Here is a 22,072-nt window from a genome sequence, read left to right as displayed (position 1 = left end):
GGACGGGCAGTAGTGCGTGCATCCCACTGGACTGGGTCAGAGTCCGGGCTCTGCTGCTTGGCACTGTGTGTTCTTGGGCAGGTTACTTTGCCTCTCGGAAGCTGTTTTCCGATTGAAAAAAGGGAAATGATGCAAAAATATGCCTCATAGAACTTTTAATGTAAGAAACATTCAAACCTGTAAAGAATTTTTGTGAGTTTATTTGAGCCAAACTGTCGACAATTGCTGGGAAGCAGAATCTCAATGTATTGAGATAATGCTCCAGAGAATGGTGGTTTTTCACCTAATTTTATAAATTATCATCAAAGGAGGAAGTACAAATGGGTTACATGAAATCCTCTGGTGATAGATTAGGGAGGTGGGAGAAAGAAAAGCAGGGACACCTCTGGGATTAGGTAAAAAAGTAGATTGATAGACACCTGCTTCTTTTACACAGGTGGGTACAAGATAGTTAAGAGTCAACAATTCACATGATAACAATAACAATGAGGGGATTTGTGGTTTCACCCTGGTGCATTGGTTGTGCCATGAGGGGTCCAGAAAAAGAGAAGTTACAAGTTACCCTAACATCCCAAAGGTATGTTATGGTAGATGAAAAAAGACAATAGGCTCAGTTAGGTTCAAAGTTGATCTTTGTCAGAGAAGATACAAGCCTAGGACATGACTACCCTCCATAGACTGCTTTTTAATTTAAAAAGTTTTAGTTTCAGACCATCCTTTGTGGTTACTTTAAGTCTCTGAGTATGCAAGGCTGCCATGCAGGCCTTCCCTGAGCTTATCAGGTGAGCATGTGGCCCCTTTTCATTCACAGAACATAGTAGGTCCTCAGTAAGCATTGTTCCCTCTCAGTGAGGGGCACCATTAACATTATACTATGTTTGACATTAATAAGCTCCACTTTGTTGCTGGTCAGATTACTGTGCCTTTCATCTTGTCGAGGCAGGTGTTCTTCTAAGGCAAGCATGTCAAACTCAAAGGCTAACACAGGTCAAATAAACAAGGTTTAAGCTTATGTGGGCTGCAAAAAAACAAAGGCTTCAATTTTCATAGAAATGTAGATTTATTTCGATAGAGACATGCTGAATACAAAGGGCTGAAATAAATGAGTAATCGTTAACATAAAATAACAGAACATTTTAATAAAAATTATTATTTTTTAAACATTAACTTACCAGACACTGATTAACTGCACAAATTAATAAATGTAATACAAATAAACCTATTTTTCTTGTTCTCTGAAGTGGAATATTTCCTGTTGTGCACACCAAACAAATCAGTCCATGACTGATGACTTGGCAATTGGCTGCTAAAATATCCGCTGCTAGTATTAGTGGAGAGAAATGGTGTGGCTACGCGTAAGGTGCGTAAGGGAAATGAATGCAACATGAGTATAGTAACCAGTCATTAGCGAACATTGTAGTTCGTTATTAATAACTAGAGGCCCAATGCATGAAATTTGTGCAAGAGGCTCGGCTCTCGCAGCTGCGGCGGCTTGCCTTGGCCCTTGCAGCCCCAGCTTCGTCAGGAAGGTCATCCAGAAGGACGTTCAGCTGTCAGGTCTAATTAGCATATTACGCTTTTATTATTATAGAATTATGTATAACAGGATATTGAAAAATTAAGTTACAACATTTTTATTAAAATGTTTCTTACATACCGTTATATTGTCTGGGCCACAAAAATATTCGTTGTGTCCTGCATGCGGCCCGTGGGCCATGAGTTTGACATGCTTGCTCTAAGGTGCCCTCTTTGCCCAGAGTAAATCTGGCTTCCTAAAATTAGCATAATTTGGTGCCTCTATTCCTCTTTTTGGACTGATCTCCCAGACACTCAGTCTGGGCCATAAGCCAGCCCTGCCTTGAGGACCCCCATACACACTAATGGCCATTAGAAGGAGGGATAAACTTTTGTTGTTTCATTTTTCACTCATGATCTTTGTACCATCTGAACTCCTGGTTAGGACCTTTGGTGTCAGGTAGGCTGGTGGCCGAGAAGAGCCAGGGCTCTGAAAATACCTGGAAATAACCAGATGTAGTTGGAGCACTGAGACATGAGAGGAAGTACAACAACAAGCTGTTCAGGAGGCTGAGATACACTATTTAAAGAAGGCCTCCTGCCCTCTCCTGCATGACAGAGCTTAGGTCGCATGCCAGCCACCAGGACCCTGATTGATTGAGATAGTCCGCATATCTTTGCAAATTCAGGGGGAAAAAATAGCTCTCCTCAAGAAGTGGATGGAGGAGGCTTTTTCCAGCTTGGATCCTTGGTGTGACCACACTGGGAGGAATGATGTATTTTCTCTTCCTGCTCTTGGAGGGGCAGTTCTCACAGCATTCCCAAACAGACAGGAAGCCCTGGAATCCACAGGAACTCCAAGGCCATAAGGACATTTGCATGAGGGGTGCAAAAGCGCACAAGGAAATCAGAGAAATATGTCCCGGAAAAGAACACCCCGAGGGGATGTGTCCTGAGTCTGTCGTTAGGTTTCACCTTTTTAATCTTGAAGTACCAATCCTTTGCCTCATTGAGTCTCAAAAGATATGTTTGTATATAGACACCTTTGTGATTGCATTAACAATGCATCTTTAAACCAAAATCAAAGCCTAGCTAATAAATGATGAAAATTGCCTCATTTTAGAACTTGTTAAAAAACAACAACATACCTGTAGTGCAGAAAACTTATCTTATAAAATGCCAATTAACACAGGATTATTTGCTGTGTAAAAGGATTTGTTTCAAGCCACATTTAATAACAAATTTCCTGGTGCTTTTATAATAAAATTTTAGCTAAAAAAGAGAAACCCATCCATTCCTATACAAATTTTAAGAAGAAATAATTAGGTAAAATGAAGTATGTCTCTAAATTTTATGATATAAATCTTATTTTATATGAAATAATCAGTAACAGATATTTCTCTTCCTTTGTTTGCACTGTTTATTGCCTTAATATAACCTAGACTTGTAGATTTCTAGTTATGTGAGCTACTCTTTTATAATCTCCTAGCTAAAAACGTTACCAAGACTTAACAATGAGGCACAACTAATGGACGGAGAAGAATAAGGCTCCTGGTGTAGGACACACCTTTCCCTTCTCCCAGCTCATTTACTAGCTGTTTGACTTGAGCAAGTTTATTTATTCAACAAATATTTAGTTAGCTCCTAGTATGTGCCAAACAGAATTCTCGGCACTGGGAATAGTGGTGAAGGGAACTGACAAGGGCACTGGGAATGTGTATTCTAATGTGGGTGGCAGACAATAAACAGTGAATTTCAAAAATAAATAAAAATTTCTCAGATTGTGCTGAGTGCTATAAAAGTATAGGATAGTGACCAGAGAGAGAGATGCCAGTTTCCCTGCAGTGGTCGAAAAAGACCTCTTTGCAAAGGTGATAGTTGAGCTGAAAGGCAGGAGGAGCCAGCCAGTTTTGAGTCAGGGAAGTCTGTGTGTTCCCAGCAGAGAACAGCAAGTGCAAAGGTCCTGAGGTAGGACTTTGGTGATTTGAGAAGAAAATTCATTGTGACTGGAGTGCCATGAGCCAGAGTCTGGTAGGAGATGAAAGCGGAAAAGTCGCTAAGGATCAGAATGCATAGTTATGGGGAAGAAGGAAAGGAGTTAAAATGATAGTCTAACCGCAGTGGGTCGCTGAGGTCTCTGAACCGCGGTGTCCTCACTTGTAAATGGGAATAATAATGGTGCTCACCTCATCTACTTGTGACGACTAGCGTGACTGGTATAGGTGAAGCAGCTGGCACTTTGGTTGTAGAACTTACTCCAGAATTTTGTTTGAAATGATCAGCAATTCACTGTGTGAACTAAAGTTTTTGGGAGTTACTAGAAGGATTCAGGGGACTCACAGAGCTTGCTTGTGGCAAGTGCAGAGAGACCTAGAGGAGATGGAAGCTCAATAGGCCAGTTTTCATTTCTGTGCCTGTCTTCATATTTACTCTATTTTCTTGACTCTCTGTAAATCTCTTAATTCTTAGAGATCACCATCATCTGATTGGCTCAGTTTCTCAGGGTCTCAATTCCAGAAGCCTGAGACAGAGGATTGGATGGCCCAACTTTGGTCAAGTACCTGAAGCCCAAACAGGTGGACTTTAGAGGGCAGGGTCTCTAAAAAGAGGTTATGAGTAGATCCACCATGTCTGACATGTCTTTTCCATGTATAAACAAGTTCATGAAGATGGGATGAATTTATGTGTGTATCAATGTAAGGTGAATCAATAAATGTTTGATGGATGATAACCACCAAGCCCAAACCAATCCATTTAGTAGGGAAGTGGGTAGTATGACACGGCTTCTCTCCATCAAGGTCTTAACCAGAGGTTTATAGATGGACCTGAGAGTGTCTGAGAACCTCTGAAATCATCTATGAAAATGTCTACAAGTGTCTACATGTATTTTCTGGGGAGAGGGTCTGTGGTATTCATCAGACCACCCAAGAACTCTATGACCTAAAAAGTTCAAGGCTCCCTCCCTATACAGTCTTGGGATTTTGTTCTTACTGAATAAGATGCTCCTAACTTTCTGAATCTTGAAAAAAAAATCCCTTCAAATACACTGAAAAACAACTTGAGACAGAAAAGGACGGTTCCCATTCCTTCTCCTACTTCTTTACCTCCTCCGTTCCATCGACTCATTGTTTTCTTAGAGACTGAAAGCACCTACTCCCTTCAAGTTCTCTACTTTTTACATTAATAAAGCCTAGATAAAAAGTACCTGAGCCCTGACCGGTTTTGCTCAGTGGATGGAGCGTTGGCCTGCAAACTCGGGGGTCCTGGGTTTGATTCCGGTCAAGGCCATGTACCTTGGTTGCGGGCACATCCCCAGTGGGGAGTGTGCAGGGGGCAGATGATCGGTATTTCTCTCTCATCAATGTTTCTAGCTCTCTATCCCTCTCCCTTCCTCTCTGTAAAAAATCAATAAAATCTATTTTTTTAAAAAGTACCTGAAATCAGAGTTACTACTGTTTAACTTTTACCAAGGGTGCTGTCTATCTCTCCACTCCTAGTCCATCCCTAGCCATGAATGCTTGTTGATTTTTCTGGCTGCTTAAGGTCATAGGTTAAGACCTAAAACTAGAAGGCCTGGAGAAATCCACTTGGAGAAATCTACTTCAACAGGGAGATTTACTCCCCAAAAGGTCATATCGGAATATCCAATGGCTTAGGAAATTTAAGAAATGCATATAACATTACATTATTAGGCATACAAAATATTAATTATTTTTCTAATAAAGGCCATTGAAAGTAAAGCTTGAGAAATAATTTTGTTTAGTGGGAATATATGGTAGATAAATTTAGCAGGAGTAGAAACAGACATTAGAAGGCCTGCTATTATATAATTTGGAGAGCCTAGTTTTAAAAAGAATATAAAAGTACAAGTAAAAATTTAGCTACAAAAGTACTTATTTAGAATGAGAAAAAAAAATTAAAAATCTGACAGATAGCATAAACACCAAAAGCCCTACAGGTAACATTTATTCACTATTACTATCATTATTTAGCTACCTGACTCACTTTTATATATTTTTTTCTGCATATTTGACTGCTTTTGGTTTACCCATTCCTATGACAATGATTCAATAAGATCGTTTTTTTCACAAAGAGAATAGAATGTATATTCCCCTAACATGGTTGGCTAAAAATTGTTTTGTATTTTTATTGATAGCTTAGACACATTTCTTTTAGCACATCTACAACGTTCCCAGCAGTTCTCAGAGGTATGCTTCTCTCCTGCTGGCAAATCCTAGGAGAACACCAGGCCTTAATCTTCCTCTCCATGTCTCACACCTTTGCCCCCTCCCATGTATTTGGGGAAGTTCTCTGGGAATCAGAGAATTGCAGCCTCACCTTTGGATGGCTTTTGGGGAGCCCATATTAAGATCTGGATGCTTGTTGAATCTACCCAGAGGAATGGCTCTGGGGGCTGGGTGGCCTGCAGTCCCTCCCACAGGCACCCAGGACACCATGAGGGCATTCAGGGTGAGCCCCCAGGCTGCAGAGGAGAGGGGGCTGGGCAGGGCTGCTTCTTGCCCCAAAGCCTTAGCTTCATTAGCTTCCAAAGTAAATCTGATTCACGCTGGGTTTAAATTAGAAGTTCTCAGGACATTTTGGATTTAGGAAGCCTTTCCCCTCTTAAAGATTATTGAAAACCACAAAGAGCTTTTAGCTGTTGAAATTCACTATATTAGAAATTAAAACTGAGAAATTTAAAATGGTTATTTATTAATTCATCTAAAAATAACAATAACAAACCTATTGCATGTCAGCATAAATAACATACTTTTATGAAAAATAACTATTATTCAAATTAAAAAATTAGTGAGGAGAGTGACACTGTCTTCATTTTGCAAATCTCATCAATGCTTGACTTAGATACGTAGCAACATTTTACTTTCTGCACCCTGTTGTGATCTGTGGTTTTTCGTTGAACTATGCGAATAATATATAGTGGGAGGAAGTACTTTAATACTCTTTTCAGATAATTGTGGAAATTCTTTTAAATCTCATGAAAGCTCCACCTGTGGTAGTTTCTCAAAGATCAGTTACAATGTTGAGTGTGAAACCACAGCAATGACCTTTTTCATACACACTTACGCGAAAAGCCTGTGGCCTTGTTACACTTTGAAATAAACTTTTTACTGTCATTTGTTAGTATCATGTATTAGTCATTTGGAAAACATTGACTCACTGGGTTTTGCAGATCTTATGAATTTTGACATAGTACATTATACAGTATCAAACCACGATCTCATCAAAGCCTCTAAGAATTGAGAAGCTAATGAGCTCACAGTAGCTGATGCAAATTTTACAAAATTCTAGTTTTCACTCAAAAGCTTGATTTTTCTCATTGGCAACAAATTCTGTCAGTTATTTTCTTTGAATGACAAGCTAAGCTTGTTCTTTTGTGTGTTTTTTTAAGGAAAATATCTACCAAATATCAAAGTCTGAATAACCCTTGTTCATCTGTCAGTGATTCTTTCGAATAGAAAGTGATGTTCCATGAAAAAGGGGCTAATTCAGCTCAGAAAATCACCCGTGGAGGTGCTTTTCCTTGAGGTGGCCATCCGCACGGCCTGCACAGCGCAAGTGCTGGATACCGACTTCTCGTTTCGTTACACGGGTGGTTATTCAAAAGATGTACTCAGGGCCAGAGTTAATAAAGTTGACAATTGTTACAGCTTCATTACAGACAACCTGAAGTGAAACTAGCATTTTTATTTTGTTTTTTACTGCGAGGGTGGGGCAGTGAAGATTACAAGCCTGCTTAGTACAGAGCAGCGCCACTGCCTTGATTTACGCTGAGGCCCCAACCGTTTTACCCACCAATGCTTTTTTGCACAACTAGTGCAATATTAATCAGTAAAAAAGACAGATGTCTTAATTTATTATGAAAATCGTTTGACCTCATGGACACCTAAAAGCATCTTTGGGACTTCCAGAGGTTCCATGGAACACACCTTGAGAACTGCTGGTTAATGTGCCAGTGTTTTTCTCAGCAAATCACATTGTGTTGGCTGGGGAGAATGGAGGGGAGGTTAAGCGGGGGTTGTACATAAACATTCCCATGGAAACAATGCCCTAACCCAGTGGTCGGCAAACCACGGCTCGCAAGCCACATGCGGCTCTTTGGCCCCTTGAGTGTGGCTCTCCCACAAAATACCACGTGCGGGTGCACACGTACAGTGCGATTGAAACTTCATGGCCCATGCGCAGAAGTCGGTTTTCGGCCTGGGCGAGTCTATTTTGAAGAAGTGGCGATAGAAGAAGTGGGGGGTGTCCCTCGGGTCAGGCGAGGGGAGACGCAGTGCAGGCGGGCCGGGGAGGTGCGTGCGATTCCTGCATGAGTTGAGTGAGCCAGTCAGTCAGCAGTCTCATTGTGCAGTGGTTAGGTATGTTGAGATGGTTTGGATATATAGAGAGGATGAACGAAAGGAGATAGGCGAAACAAGTATACAAGACGAGTGTGGATGGGAGAGTTGGAAGGGGTCGACCTCAGTGAATGTACCTAAATCAGATTGAGGACGCTTTTAGCAAAGGCCAGCTTAGGAGTACCCTGATTAAGTTAATAACAATGTACCTACCTACATAGTTTAAGTTTAAAAAATTTGGTTCTCAAAAGAAATTTCAATCGTTTTACTGTTGATATTTGGCTCTGTTGACTAATGAGTTTGCCGACCACTGCCCTAACCTAATACTATTATTTTAAAGATGAAGAAATGGAAGCACAGTGAGATTTGTTCTAAGTCCTTTATCTCGATTGTGGTAGAGTCAGGATGCACTCCCAGACCTTTTAACCCACACACAGAGAACATGTAAGCCTCTGTCTAGTTAGGTCCCACGCACTGGCCACTGTGGCTCAGTTGGTTGAGCATCAACCTATGAACCAGGAGGTCACCATTTGATTCCTAGTCAGGGCACATGCCTGGTTTGCGGGCTCAATCCCCAGTAGGGGGCGTGTAGAAGGCTGCTGATCAATGACTTTCTCTCATCATTGATGTTTCTCTTTATCCCCTCTTCTTTCCTCTTTGAAATCAATAAAAACTATTTTTAAAATGTTATGTCTCTCACAGCTTCTAAATTCTTTTATAAATATCTATCAGGCTCCTATTGTGTCCCAGTTAAAATACTAGGTATTAAAGATGTAAAATCAAATGACATTTTCCTGCCCCTTGGGACTCTGTTGTCTAAGAAGCATGTGGACAGGTAAATCAAATCTTACATGTGCATTCAGAACTAAGTCAGGTAAACTTGGGAAGGCTCAGGGGCTCAGAAGGGAGACGCCTGAATCTGACTGTGGCTCTGAACAACCACTCAAGTTGGTGATTCTTAGGTTGAGTTGGGAAGGAGAAACAGAAGTTAACCAGATAAGAGGGAGTGAGGGCACTTCCTTCCCATGGAGGGAGAGTTGTGGGAAGGTTAGGAGGTAGGAAATGACATGGCCCATCTCAGGCACTTTAGATAGAATGGATAGGGGAGATGGCTGGATGAAAGTCTTGGGGAGCTGGAGGAGCCCGAGGGAGGACTGCTTAGAAAGACCATCAGTGCTTCTAAATACCAGATGGTCATGACACCAGGCCCAGCCTTCAACTGTCAGGACCTCACCAGCTATGCTTTGGTGACACACAAGTTTGTTACATGAATTGCCTAACTACCAGAAGGGAGCTCTTGAAGGAATAATTGCCCATAGCTTGGAATGGATCCATTTTCTTGGCCTGCAACTTGCTACAAGTGCTATTTATTTTCCTGTGGATTTTATGGCTCACTCCAGACTCTTAGAAACCATTGCATCAGTTTGGTAATGTTGAACAATGTAATAAGATCTATAATTTTTAATCTGTTGCTTTGTCAGATTAAATCTTAGAAGTGCTCTCCAGACCTGGGGAGTCATCTGAGACAGTGGTTAAAGATATATCAATTTCCAGACACCAGCCCAGGGCCCAGGAATCTGTATGTTTATTTTGCTTCCCAAGTTATTCTGTAACAGGCATCTGGCATTAGTTTCCTGCCCAGATATTTTGGGTCTTACTAGTTGGAACTAACTAAAGGAGAACATACATTTAATTGCTGACGATCCCAGTGAAATATTGATTTGCCACATCTCCTAATTATGTGTATATAGGACCACCTATGTGGTTAACATTTTTCATGTTACATGAAATGCACTCCTCTTTGTGTGCGCTGGAAACATCTAACTGTTTATTTCCCACATTTGTTGCTTTTTCCAACCCCTAATCTCTTCAAAATGTTTTCTGATGGTCATTTTTCTTTTCTTCCCTTCTTATCACAGGCATGGCTATCTCATTTGAAAGATACCAATTGGTTTATTTTTTTAATCTTGTTCCAAGAAACAGTTTGAATGACTGTATATGCAAGTGTGCACAGACTCTGTGGGAAGTGTCATATGCAAGATCACGAAGATCAATATACAGGGCTGGCAATCCTGTGTAACTATAACAGTCTGGGCTTGTCTGGCATTCCAGAAACATGCAACCTATATACAAACCAAAGAAATATTTGACATTAAAGTATCATCAGTTCAGCTTACAGGGAAGAAGAGGCCACCAGCCCCAGGCGAGGATGAACGTATGCTTCCACCAGGGGCCTGGGTAGTGCCACAGAGTTTGTTAGTTTCCAAGGGTTCTGGAGATGAAACACCCCTTCTGGGTACTTCAGAACACATTATGACATGTCCAGTTTAAACTTGGGTCTTGCCCATTATGTTTCTATTTTGCTCCTAGGCCCAGAAAGAGGGCATGTGTTGTCACACAGGCCCGCAGGCCCTGGGGATGTGGGTGGAGAGTGATACCAACATGGCGAGAGCACCCCACTTAAGTGAGTGATGGTGGTTAACTGAACCCCCCATCTTCCCTGGGCTACAGTCAGCTTCTCTGAAAGCTGCACCTGACGATGCTTAGAGACTCCCTGTACAGACATGGACCAAAACAGGGATTCTTGAGGTGGAGGCAAACCCAGAGAGCTTCTGGTTCAGTGATGTCCTCGTCATTATTGCGGCTCCTCCTTGCCTATGTGTGTGTGTTCCTCACTTTCTCTGAGCTCTTTCCTGTCAGTTAACCTATTTCATCCTCATCAATACTCCTGTCAGAAATGTGGGACAGGTATTATTTCCTCATTTTACAGTGAGGAAGATGAATTCCAGAAAGATCAAGGAGTGTTTAGCCCAGAAAAAAAATAAAGACAAGAATGAATAAGGATCTTCAAATATTAAAGGGCTTAATATCTGGAGGTGACTCTGCATTTCCCTGGAGGGAAGACTGGGGCCAATCAGTGAAATTGCAGTGGCAAATGCAGGCATTATATGGGCTGTGGAGCTCAGAGTCCAGATCTTTCTCTTGTCCACTGGGTGGTCCTGATAAGATGCTTAAACTTTCTGAGCATCAGTTTCCTCAACAGTAAAAAGGACAATCAGAAATAATCTGTCATCTCTTGTCCAAAGGAGATGCTCAACAAATAGAAAGTATTTTTAGGGCCCAGAAGTAGGTTTTAGTTCAACTTAAGAAAGAACTTTCTATCAAAGAGAACAGTTTATAAATGGGATATGCTGCCTTGCAGAGGAGTGAACTTCCTGTCCCTGGAAGCATTCAAGAGGCAACTGGAAGACCAACACTCAGAGATAGCATAGGGTGGAAACTGGACAATTAGGAAATTCTACAATTCTCCCATTTCTGGGATTCCATGATGTGTTCTTCTGATATGAACTCAAATGTTCTGTACTGTTTTCTAGTCTTCATTCTCTCTGCTGCCTTGGAGCCTATTCTTTCAGTCCAGAATGTTCTTCTTTGCTTACCATCCTTCAGTGTCAGTCAAATCTCCCTTTCTCAGAAAAGCATTGCCTGTGCGGCCTCCTTCCCCCTGGATTAACTAAATTGCTATTTATAGTTTAATGGTTCACACAAGGACCAAGCCAAGTGTCAAGGTTTATGACTACCAGGCTAAGCCTCTTTTCACCAGATTTGGTTAGCTGTTGCAAGACCCAAGTAACTCCTACTAACCAGACAACCACATGGTTAAAACAGTGAGATTCTCAAGCAGTGGCTCTGCCTGCTTCAGGTAACAAGGCTCCAAGACCACTGAGTTCCAAGTTCACTACCATGTATTAGGTTGTTACATGTGCCAAGCACAGCACCGCTTGCTGGAGGTTCAAAGATAAAAATATGTCCCAGTGCCCATGCTCAAGGAGCTCCATCTAGGGGGTAAGACCAAGAATCTTGACTTAAGTTGTTAAACACATGGCCTGCTGTGGGTATTTGAGAAGGGAGCTCTTGGCCAAATTGGGGTCCGGGGAAGGCTTCTTCGAGGAATTTATACCCAATCACCCCACTGTCTTACATTCCTTATGATCAGGAGCGCTCTTGCTATGTTATATCTTTCTGAGTTAGTAGATATATTCCTGGGGCAAAGCTCCGGCTGCTGGGTTTTTATTGCACCATGACTTATCTTTCAGAAATTCTGCTGAAGTGCAAGATGCCTTCATGACGTACACAGTGTATGATGACATCATCACCATTAAGCTCATCCAAGAGGCCTGCAAGATCCTGGGTGAGTATGAAATGGACCAGTTTTGGTTTCCTAGAGTTGCTGTAAGAAAGTACAATCAGTTCTCATTATTTCAAGTAGTTCTGTTCTATAAAGTCCTCAGAATACTGAATTCGCAAATATTCAACCATTGCTCTTGGAGGAAATGTAGAGCTAGGTTCCTGGGAACCTCTGCTCACAACATTTTCATCAACTGATAAATATATAACCTTGTTCTTTGTGTGTTTCTGTTTAAAACCCCTTATTTAATATATATTGATATTCATTAATATTGGACTTACAGCCAACGGTACTGTAACTCATGCCTGAATGAAGTTTATCTACTCTCCATATTTTCTTTGTAAGACACTTCACAGCCTGCTCACACTGAAGAACATTAGACAGCACTTCAGCACTATACTTGGGGCATTTGAAACAGCAGAATCACCAACAAAAAGGATATAAATGCAGGAACGTAGCACTAAATAGATTGTAAAAGAAAGGTCACTTGTTTATAGTATGAGAACTGAAATAAGAACGTAGTGAATCGCCTTATTTGACCTTAGCTAGAAACATGTGTTGGGCAACTCAAATTTTCCTCACCATGTGCATGTCCAAGAATGGCTATGAAACATCTGAGAGTACTGATTTTGGGGTTACAAATACATTGTATTAAGTAGGCAAATTTGCAAATACAGAATCTGAAAATAATGAGGATCGACTGTACCACAAACTGGATGGCTTAAAACAATGGGAATTTATTATCTCATAGTTCAGGGCACCAGAAGTCCAAAATCAGGTTGCTGGCAGGGCTGTGCTACCTCTGACGGCTCTAGGGAAGGGCCTTTCCTCTCCCAGGTCCTGGTGTTCCCAGGTGTTCCTTGTGCAGCACAACTCCAACCTCTGTGTCCATCTTCACATGGCCGTCTTCTCTCTGGGTGTTCATGTTTGTATGTCCAAACTTCCCTCTTCTTATAAAGACTCTATTTATATTGGATTCTGTGCCCATGCTAATCAAGCATGACCTCATCTTAATTTGATTACATCTACAAAGACCCAATTTCCAAATAAGGTCACATTCATAGGTTCTGGGTGGTCATGAATTTTTGAGGGACAGTATTTAACCCATCTCAGGGCTCATATATTATCCTTTCCACTTGAACAGCCTGAGGCCTCGTACAGACAAAAATTGTGAATGTCCTGAGTTTCATCATCTGCACCACCACCGTCTTGTTTGACCTTGATGTTGACTTTGACAGGTGTTGCAATACCTTTGCAATGACTAGTCATGCTTATCTCTGGGTGTCAGGAGGAACAACACTGAGAATCTTGTTATGCCAACCACACTCATGTTTATTCAGAAATGGACATGGTGTGCTTTGTAGGGGTGGAGGGCCCTTCTTCCCATCTGCTCACCCACGGAATAGCTCATCTGCCTGGACACTAAAATGCCACTGACAGGACCATAATGGGGGACCATGTGTGGATGGCCCTATTTACAATGCATGTGTAATATCAGAATGATTTCTCCCAAGAATTTATTATCAAAAGATGGCTTATTACACTAACTTGCTCACTTTCTAGGCTCTGAGGGGAAGAGGAACAGGACAAAGAGAATTTAGCTCTGCTCTTTCTAATTTAATGACCCAGGACAAGTTACTTGCTCAGTGGAAGTTTTTCATTGGTCAAATGAAAATAGTAAGGATAATATTTATCCTTCAGAGTTGTTTTGAGGATTAAATGAGGCAATGCATGTGAATATGTCAAATGTGGTATCCGGCATATAATAAGCTCTGAAAAAAATATTTTCTTCCTTCCCTTTGTATTAATTCCTAGGGCTGCCACCACAAAGTAGCACAAGCTAGGTGGCTTCAAACAACAGAAATTTATTCTCTCACAGGTGTGGGGGCAGAAGTACAAAATCAAGGTGCCATCAGGGTTGATTCCTTCTGGAGGCTCTGAGGGAGATGACTCTCTGCCAAGGACTCGCCTGGCTTCAGGTGGCCGCTGGCAATCCTAGGTTACAGATGTACTGCTCGCATCTCTGCCTCATCTTCATATAACCCTCTTTTCTGTGTCTCCACACAGCTTTCCTCTAAGAACATATCATTGGATTTAGGGCCCACCATAGTCCACTACAAACTTATCTTCATTTAAGTAGTTAGATCTGCAAAGACCCCAGTTCCAAATAAGGAAACATTTGGAGGTCCCAGATGGACATGGGTTTGGGAGAACACTATTCAGCCCGTACACCCTCCTTTCCTTTCTCCTTCCTTCTCACCAGCACTGAGCACACCTGAATGGGGCCCTGACAAGGGAAGAGGGGTGGGCAGCCTTGCTGTCCTAGGCTCTAGGGGTCTGCGTGCACAAAGCAGAGGAAGCCGCCTGGCACTTCCAGGCTCTTTGACAACATGCCACTTTCAATCCCGGTTGAAATTCTCTTGCCCATTCCTCACAGGCGGTGAGGCTTTGGGTCATGGGGAGATAGCTTTCAGGGATTATTGCAGGTGGCACTGCATCGGCATCCTTGCCTAGCACCCGGGACCGTGGGGAGAATTGTTGGAAGTTTGGGGGCGGCCGGGTGAGTAGAGCCTTCAAGCTGGTTCCTGTACAGCTTAGGGTTAGGCAGTAGGAGCTGTGGTTTCCAGCTGGTTTTCATGGTGACTCTGAGGGCCAGCAAATTGGCCTGCTGTCCTCAGGAGCAATTCCTGAGGTGGTTACAGGGTAAACCCAGCCCACCAGGGCAGCTAGCGGGAAGTCATTGAGGTTTCAGAAACTGGATGTGTGTGATCACAGATCCTCTTCAGCAAGGGGCGAGGTCCCCTGCTGTGCCAGGGTCAGCAGGCCACTCTCGTCTGCCTTGGAGCCACAGAGCCAAGCAGAGGCCAGAGGTGCCTGGAGCTATGAGAAACCTGGGGTACCAGCTGGTGATTAACTTCTGACCAGATGTGCATTAGCCCCTGGTCATTCAGCTCCTGCACTCCTAATAGAGCGGAGACAAGGCCGAGTCTGAGGCCAGAAATAAAACACAGGGAGTGAAACGTTCATTTGTTCCTTCAGCTGTGAAACTCATGCTCCGTGAACGGCAACATCTCTCAATGCCTTCGAAAGCCAGTGTGACCCTTTGAGGGAGGACACAGGCAGTTTGCAGTCAAGGCTCCTATGGCCTCCCAATCATCACAGGTTGGCATCCTCTGCCCACTCCTCCTTTCAAAGAGCCTCACAGAGAGAGTTTCCAGGAAAAAGTGAGCCAGGACCCAGGTAGTGTGCGTGGTACTTGAAAATCCCACCCCTTCCCTGGCCAGCCTGTTTGGGGGTCTCCCAGACCCCTTTGTCACCCATTCTGATGATGCTAAGGGTAGAGGGTAAGCTTGTGTGGAACCGGGGCTACCAAGCGGCAGGTGGAGACGGGATTTCATGCAGGAGTCGAACCCCAGGTGTGTGCTCTTTATAGCGCTGCGCTGCCCCAGACTAGACTCAGCTCAGCTTCTAAGTAGCAGCCTTCCTGCTACAGACGTAGCAGCACCAGAGCGTTACCTCTCGGCTCTCTGGTATTAACACACCTGCCAGAGAGTCTGCGGTTTATTTGCTTAAACATCACTTTTTAAACCTTTAAAACAGGCTATGATGTTACATATGCTTCTGATAATCCGACAGGAAGACCACTTGACCTCTCCCTTATGCTAATTTGCACTACCCGACCTGCACAAGGCCTAGCGCTGGCCCTTCTGCCGGCAGTCCTGCAGGCACGGGCACTAGTGAGAGCTGCTGGCCCACAGGGACGTCTGAATGCTGACAATTGCCTCCTTTCTTCCAGCAAAGTGGGAGGTGCACCCGACTCCTTTCCTTCCACAGGAAGAATACAAACCCTTAGATGGGAATTCTGTGCCTGAGAGGCCACTGTTGAGACTTGACCAGAAAAGCTAGAGTTTTCAGAGTTTAGATAATAGAAGAGCAATGAAACTTGGACTGGGTGATGGAAACAAACCCAACTTCAGTCTTTTCCTGATTTTATTTCTAAGAGTCCCAGCAGCGTCATGCCCCAGTTTGGCTCTGAGCCAGTTACGGATATTGTCTGTGGCTGCTTTGCATTATAACGGCAGAGTTGAGTAGTTGTGGCAGAGAGCATGTGATTGCAGAAATGAAAATTTTTGTTGTCTGCCCTTTACTGAAAATGTTTTGTCATCTTATGCTCTAGAAAATGGATCTTTAACACCCAGATCTTTTTTAAGATTTAAAAAATTTCATTTAGCTTTGGCCAATGCAGCTCAGTTGGTTGAGCATCGTCCCATGCACCAAAAAGTCTCCGGTTGGACTTCAGCCTCCTGTGAGGAATTGTGAGGAAATAAATTTCTGTTCTTAAGCCACCAGTCTAGAGTTTTGTTATAGTAGCCTGAGCAGACTTGTACAGAAATTCTTAGTTTTTAGATTTCCAGAAAGAACTGCTACATGTGCCTAATATCAAGCCCAGGCCATTTTTGTAGCTGTGTGACAGCGAGCACTGCATGGTGTGTGCAGGACCTTCAGCAGAGAGATGCCATCACATACCTGCCCTGCTGCATTCCCCGTTCCAAACCAGCCAGTACATTTAGAGGCAGCAGTGAGTTTAGAGACCAATGTTGGGCTAACCCAGATTACCTTTCTACCAAAAGCCAAAGTATATCACTGTGATTTCTCTCTGTCTAGCTGAAAATCAGAAGGGTATTTTCTTCTTGTTGTTTATCTGAATAACATGTGTTGGCTCATACCTGAAAGGGTATATAAGTATGGTGAGTGCATTTTTCAAATTAAAAGCTGGGATTCAAAATTAGGTAATTTTGTCTCCCTTATATATATAAAAGCATGCTCAGTTCGCACCCGTTGGTGCCCTGCCTTCCAAGTGGGCTCCAGGAGGCCACTTACCTACGGCCATTGCTGCAGGTTCTCCAGACGCCCACTGCACAGCTCTGTGCTTCCTAAATGGCACAGCTCAGGCTGCGACCAGATGGAGCTGGAGCACTGCATAACGAATTGTTCTGTATGTGAATAAGTGCCTACTTAGTGTATAAGTGGGTTATTAGCGATCTAAAGTGACAACACACAACAACCTTTTGGCACAGCTGTGTCAGTCTGCACTTTGCCTGCTAAGAAACCCATAGCAAAACGCATTTCAACAGTCAGCTACCAACAAAGGCCAACAACCGTCTGCACATACCTCTTTAAAAATAAGAGAAACAACATAACCTTACCCAGTCCTGAGATCAGGCATTAGAATATTTGATCTTTCCTAGACCCTCTGAGGTGGAACAAGCAACCCAGGCCATGTGACCAACTGAAAATGGAGACTGAACTCGGGTGTCCTGATTTGGAGGCTGGTGCTGAAGCCTGCAGACTGCAGGGACCATTGACTGGGGGTGGGGTGGGGTGGGGGGTCAGAGGTTTGTGTGTGGGGGGGGAGATGAAGTCTCTAGAAATGGCTCTGGAATCACACAGACCTGCATGAGCCCCCTGGCTGTAAGGTCTCCTAGCAATGTCACACGGGCAAGTTCCCCATTGGTCAAACAGCAGTGATACCCATAGCACCTACCTCAGAGGGCGGTTGTAAAGACTGAATCCAATAATGTGAGCAAACTGCCTAACACAGTGGGTGCTCAACAAAGCAGTCCCTCACCCTGTCCCCCTTCCCACCCTCCCGTGGACTCCTGTCCCTGTTCTCTGGTCCTTGGTAGGCTGACTTCTCTGTTTCCAAGTTTGCAGGAAGCAGGCAGCTTATCAACCAGGTGTAAGTGGGACTCCTCCTGCCTGAGCTGCCTTACTCATTTCCCAGCTGCTTTTCCCTGTGCTGATAAACTTATTGCTACACCTGGAACCCAACGCTCCCAATGAAGAGTCTGTTTCCTCCCTGCAACCTCTGGCATCAACATGGTTGCTATTCCTCTCCTTTCCTTACACCCCTCTTCCTCCTACTCACAAAGATCTCCCCATCTATTATCTCATGCCTGGCTTAAGTGGCACCATTTGAGGAGGAGAGCACTCCAGATGAGTGGCTTTCTTCAGATATCTGAAGCTTATTCCCTTGGATACTAAAGCTTTGAAAAAATATTACTCACTTCCAATGGAAAACTTTCTAAAGTGCACAGCATACACTTCCCTACCTTGTGGAAGAGCACATGCTTCTCTGGGTGCCTGAGGTGGGTGACTGTGAGGGATATTGTTGTTGTATCTGGGTGACGGGAGGGGGCAGCGGTCTTGGGAAGTCCAGCCTGAGCAGATAACAGGATCCTTTGCCCAGGAGGCTGTAGGGAGCGGCTCTAGGGTCAAGCCTCGGGCTGACCAGTGGCAGGGCCACAAACAAGTCCCAGCCTGGAGGACAGAGCTCTCCTAGCATAATTAAGCCTAACCTTGTAGGACTCCCTAATTCCTTTCTAAGTAGCTAATGGGCTGTGGGAGGTGCAGCAAGTGTTGCCAAAACAAGAATATTTCTATACATGTTAATCTTGTTATAATCAGACTAAAAAATAAAGCATCCGTTTGCAGGCTGAGTTTTTTGTGTCCTTTTCCAGACACAGGAGATCCACCGAGCCCCAGCTGTATTCTCTTGTCTGTCTCTTCTTCAATCCTTCACTACCCGCCCTCAGGTTCACCCTTGGCCGTGCTGGTACGGCACAGGAGACCATGCGTAGGCAGCTGTGGCCCAGTGGCATTCCTCTGCCTGCTCACCCTCATTTAGGGTTTAGCAGTATCTTCTCCTCTTGCCCTAGACAGCCCACCCTGCTGTTTCCAGTCCCTTGAGCTGTCACCCAACAAAAAGTAAAAATTTCCTGATGATACAGAAGAGCCAAACCTGCTAAGTCAGAAAGTTTGAGTTTATACATAATTTCAATTGAAAAGTTTTTAAGAAGTTTCCATACCTTTCCTGGATGCCAAGTGTAGATATTTGTGGCAATTATTTTCTTGCCAACAAAGAAGTCTTCTATTAAAACACACACACACACACACACACACACACAAACACTTTTTAATGGAATGTTTCACACGTATACAAAAGTAGAGAGAATTGTGTATTGAAGCCCATGTATCCTTCACCCCCAAATTAATATTTTCCTATATTGTTTTGTTTCTCTGGTCCCCCCCCAACCTTTTTCTGGTTTTGTTTTTTCTGGAATACCTTACAGCAAATCTCAGGTTTCCCTTAATTTTACTCATAAATATTTCAGCATGAATTTCTAGCTAAAGACATTTTAAGACATAATCATAATGCCCTGATTATATCCAACAGAATTCATACTATTCCAAAGGCCCAGATCCAGCTCTGTCTCAGCTGGCTGTAGATAAATGTGGTCTCATGGTCTTACTATATTCGATTTCCTAAGGTCTCTTCAGGACAATCAGCAAAAACATTTCACTTTGACAGAATTTCAAACTCACAGAAGGTTTGCAAGAATAATCCAAAGAATTCCCATATAGTTTTTTCAGTATTCCCCAAATGTTAACATTTCACCATATTGGCTATATCCTTCTCTCTATATCTATACCTATAATAAATACATTTTTTTTTCTGAATTGGCAGTATGATACAGATATGATGTCTCTTTCTGCTTAAAAATTCCCTTGCATAACTACTGTACAACTATCCAACTTGGGAAATAAACGTTGACATAGTGCCATTATGTCATCACAGACTTTACAGAGATTTTCTAATTGTCCCAATGATGTTCTTTAGAACAAAAGAAAGCCTGGAGCATGTCAGTTGTCACATTTCTTCAGCCTTCTGCAGTCTGGGACAGTCTTGGAGTCTTTCTTTGTGTCTTATAATATTGATACTTTGGAAAGTTATGGTCAACTATTTTGTAGAATGCCCCTCAGTTCAGAATTACTTGACATTTCCTTCTGATTCAATTCAGGTTATGCTTTCTCTTTCTTTTCTTTTTCCAAAAATAAATCTTTATTGTTCAGTTTATTACAGATGCTCCTCTTTTTTCCCCCCATAGCTCCCCTCCACCTGGTTCCCACCCTACCCTCTGCCCTTACCCCCCGCCACTGTCCTCATCCATAGGTGTAAGATTTTTGTCCAATCTCTTCCCGCACCCCCCACACCCCCTTCCCCCTGAGAATTGTCAGTCCACTCCCTTTCTATGCCCCTGCTTCTATTATATTCACCAGTTTATTTTGTTCATCAGATTTTTTATTGACTTAATTTTTAGATTCAGTTGTTGATAGATATGTATTTGTTGTCACTTTGTTGTTCATAATTTTTATCTTGACCTTTTTCTTCTTCTTCCTCTTCTTAAAGAATACCCTTCAGCATTTCATATAATACTGGTTTGGTGGTGATGAACTCCTTTAGCTTTTTCTTGTCTGTGAAGCTCTTTATCTGACCTTCAATTCTGAATGATAGCTTTGCTGGATAAAGTAATCTTGGTTGTAGGTTCTTACTATTCATCACTTTGAATATTTCTTGCCACTCGCTTCTGACCTGCATTGTTTCTGTTAAGAAATCAGCTGACAATCATATGGGTACTCCCTTGTAGGTAACTAACTGTTTTTCTCTTGCTGCTTTTAAGATTCTCTCTTTGTCTTTTGCCCTTGGCATTTTAATTATGATGTGTCTTGGTGTGGTCCTCTTTGGATTCCTTTTGTTTGGGGTTCTCTGTGCTTCCTGGACTTGTAAGTCTATTTCTTTCACCAGGTAGGGGAAGTTTTCTGTCATTATTTCTTCTAATAGGTTTTCAATATCTTGCTCTCTTTCTTCTTCTGGCACCCCCAGAATTTGGATGTTGGTATGCTTGAAGTTGTCCCAGAGGCTCCTTACACTATCTTCATATTTTTGGATTCTTTTTTCTTTTTGCTTTTCTGGATGGGTGTTTTTTGCTTCCTTGTATTTCAAAACTTTGATTTGATTCTTGGGATCCTTTAGTCTACTGTTGAATTTCTGTATATTAGTCTTTATTTCAGACAGTGTATGCTTAATTTCTGACTAGTCCTTTTACATTTTTTTGGCATTCTCATTAAGATCCTTGAAGGTCTCACTAAGTTTCTCAGAGTTTTGTAGAAGATTCTTGAGTAACCTTATAACTGTGGTTTTGAACTCTATATCCAGTAGTTTGCTTTCCTCCATTTCTTTTATTTGTGCCATGTTTCTTTGTCTTTGCATTTTGGCTGCTTCCCCGTGTTGATAGAGTGGCTGTCAGCCAGCTGTCTCCACATCTCCTGGTCTCTGCATCTCTGCGTCCCTGAGTCCCACGCCCCCACAGTAACAATGATCCCTGTGAGCAGCTCTGCGAGAAAGCCATCCTCGCTTTCTGACCCAATGTCAGACAGTCCAGTTTCTCCCTGTCGGAGTCTGGGTCCCAAGAGTCTTGCTGAAAACTGGAGTTTAGAGCAGTTGGGAGCTTGTATCTCCCTTCCAATTGAAAAAAAACAGTGCACCCAGTTTCCAGCCTGTTTTGCCCGCCTCTGTACCTCTGCTCTTGGTGCCTCCGCACATCCTACCCAGTCTCAATGAGCTTTTTTCTTTTCTTCTAGTTGTAGAACTTCCACTCAGCCAGCTTTCCCGTAGCCATTTTGTCTTTTAGTTGTAGTTTTGGTGTGGTTGTGGGGGGCAGCACATACAAATATATACCTTATGCTGCCATCTTGGTTCTCCTCAGGTTATGCTTTCTTGACAGAAAGACCACAGATGTGATGTTTTTTCATTTCATTTCACATATCGGAGCATTTTATGTCATTATGCCCCATTATTGGCATTAAATTTGATAGCTTGGTTAGCATGGAGTCTGCCAGGGTTCTCCACTGTAAAGTTACTCTTTTCCCCTTTGTAATTAGTATCTTGTGAAAAGATACTTTCGGACTATTTAAATATCTTGTTGCTTCTCAAGCTCCTCCTTCCCTAGTTTTATTATTCATTGGTGATTCTTGTCTGAATCAATGTGCTTGATGGTGTTCAAATGGGGATTTTCTAAGTATATCATTGCTTTTACATTTATTAGTTGAATTTCTTCTATAAGGAAGAATTTCCCCTCTTCTCCATTTCTTTACTAGTATTTGTATCAAT

At 42.7% G+C, this 22,072-nt stretch overlaps 1 protein-coding gene across 1 annotated transcript in view; it reads left to right on the top strand.

The window, feature by feature from the left end:
• LOC118650478 (guanylate cyclase soluble subunit beta-2-like) overlaps nt 1-22,072 on the top strand; it is an 88,555-nt gene that overhangs the window by 7,967 nt on the left and 58,516 nt on the right. Inside the window, exon 3 of the mRNA XM_036298920.1 lies at nt 11,969-12,063. Within this exon, the coding sequence (XP_036154813.1) occupies nt 11,969-12,063 (95 nt within the window). The remainder of the gene's footprint in view (nt 1-11,968; nt 12,064-22,072) is intronic.

The sequence above is a fragment of the Myotis myotis genome, unplaced genomic scaffold, assembly GCF_014108235.1.
Source record: "Myotis myotis isolate mMyoMyo1 unplaced genomic scaffold, mMyoMyo1.p scaffold_m19_p_3, whole genome shotgun sequence".
In the NCBI taxonomy this organism is placed as follows: Eukaryota; Metazoa; Chordata; class Mammalia; order Chiroptera; family Vespertilionidae; genus Myotis; species Myotis myotis.
This window is presented reverse-complemented; position numbering and strand designations above follow the sequence as displayed.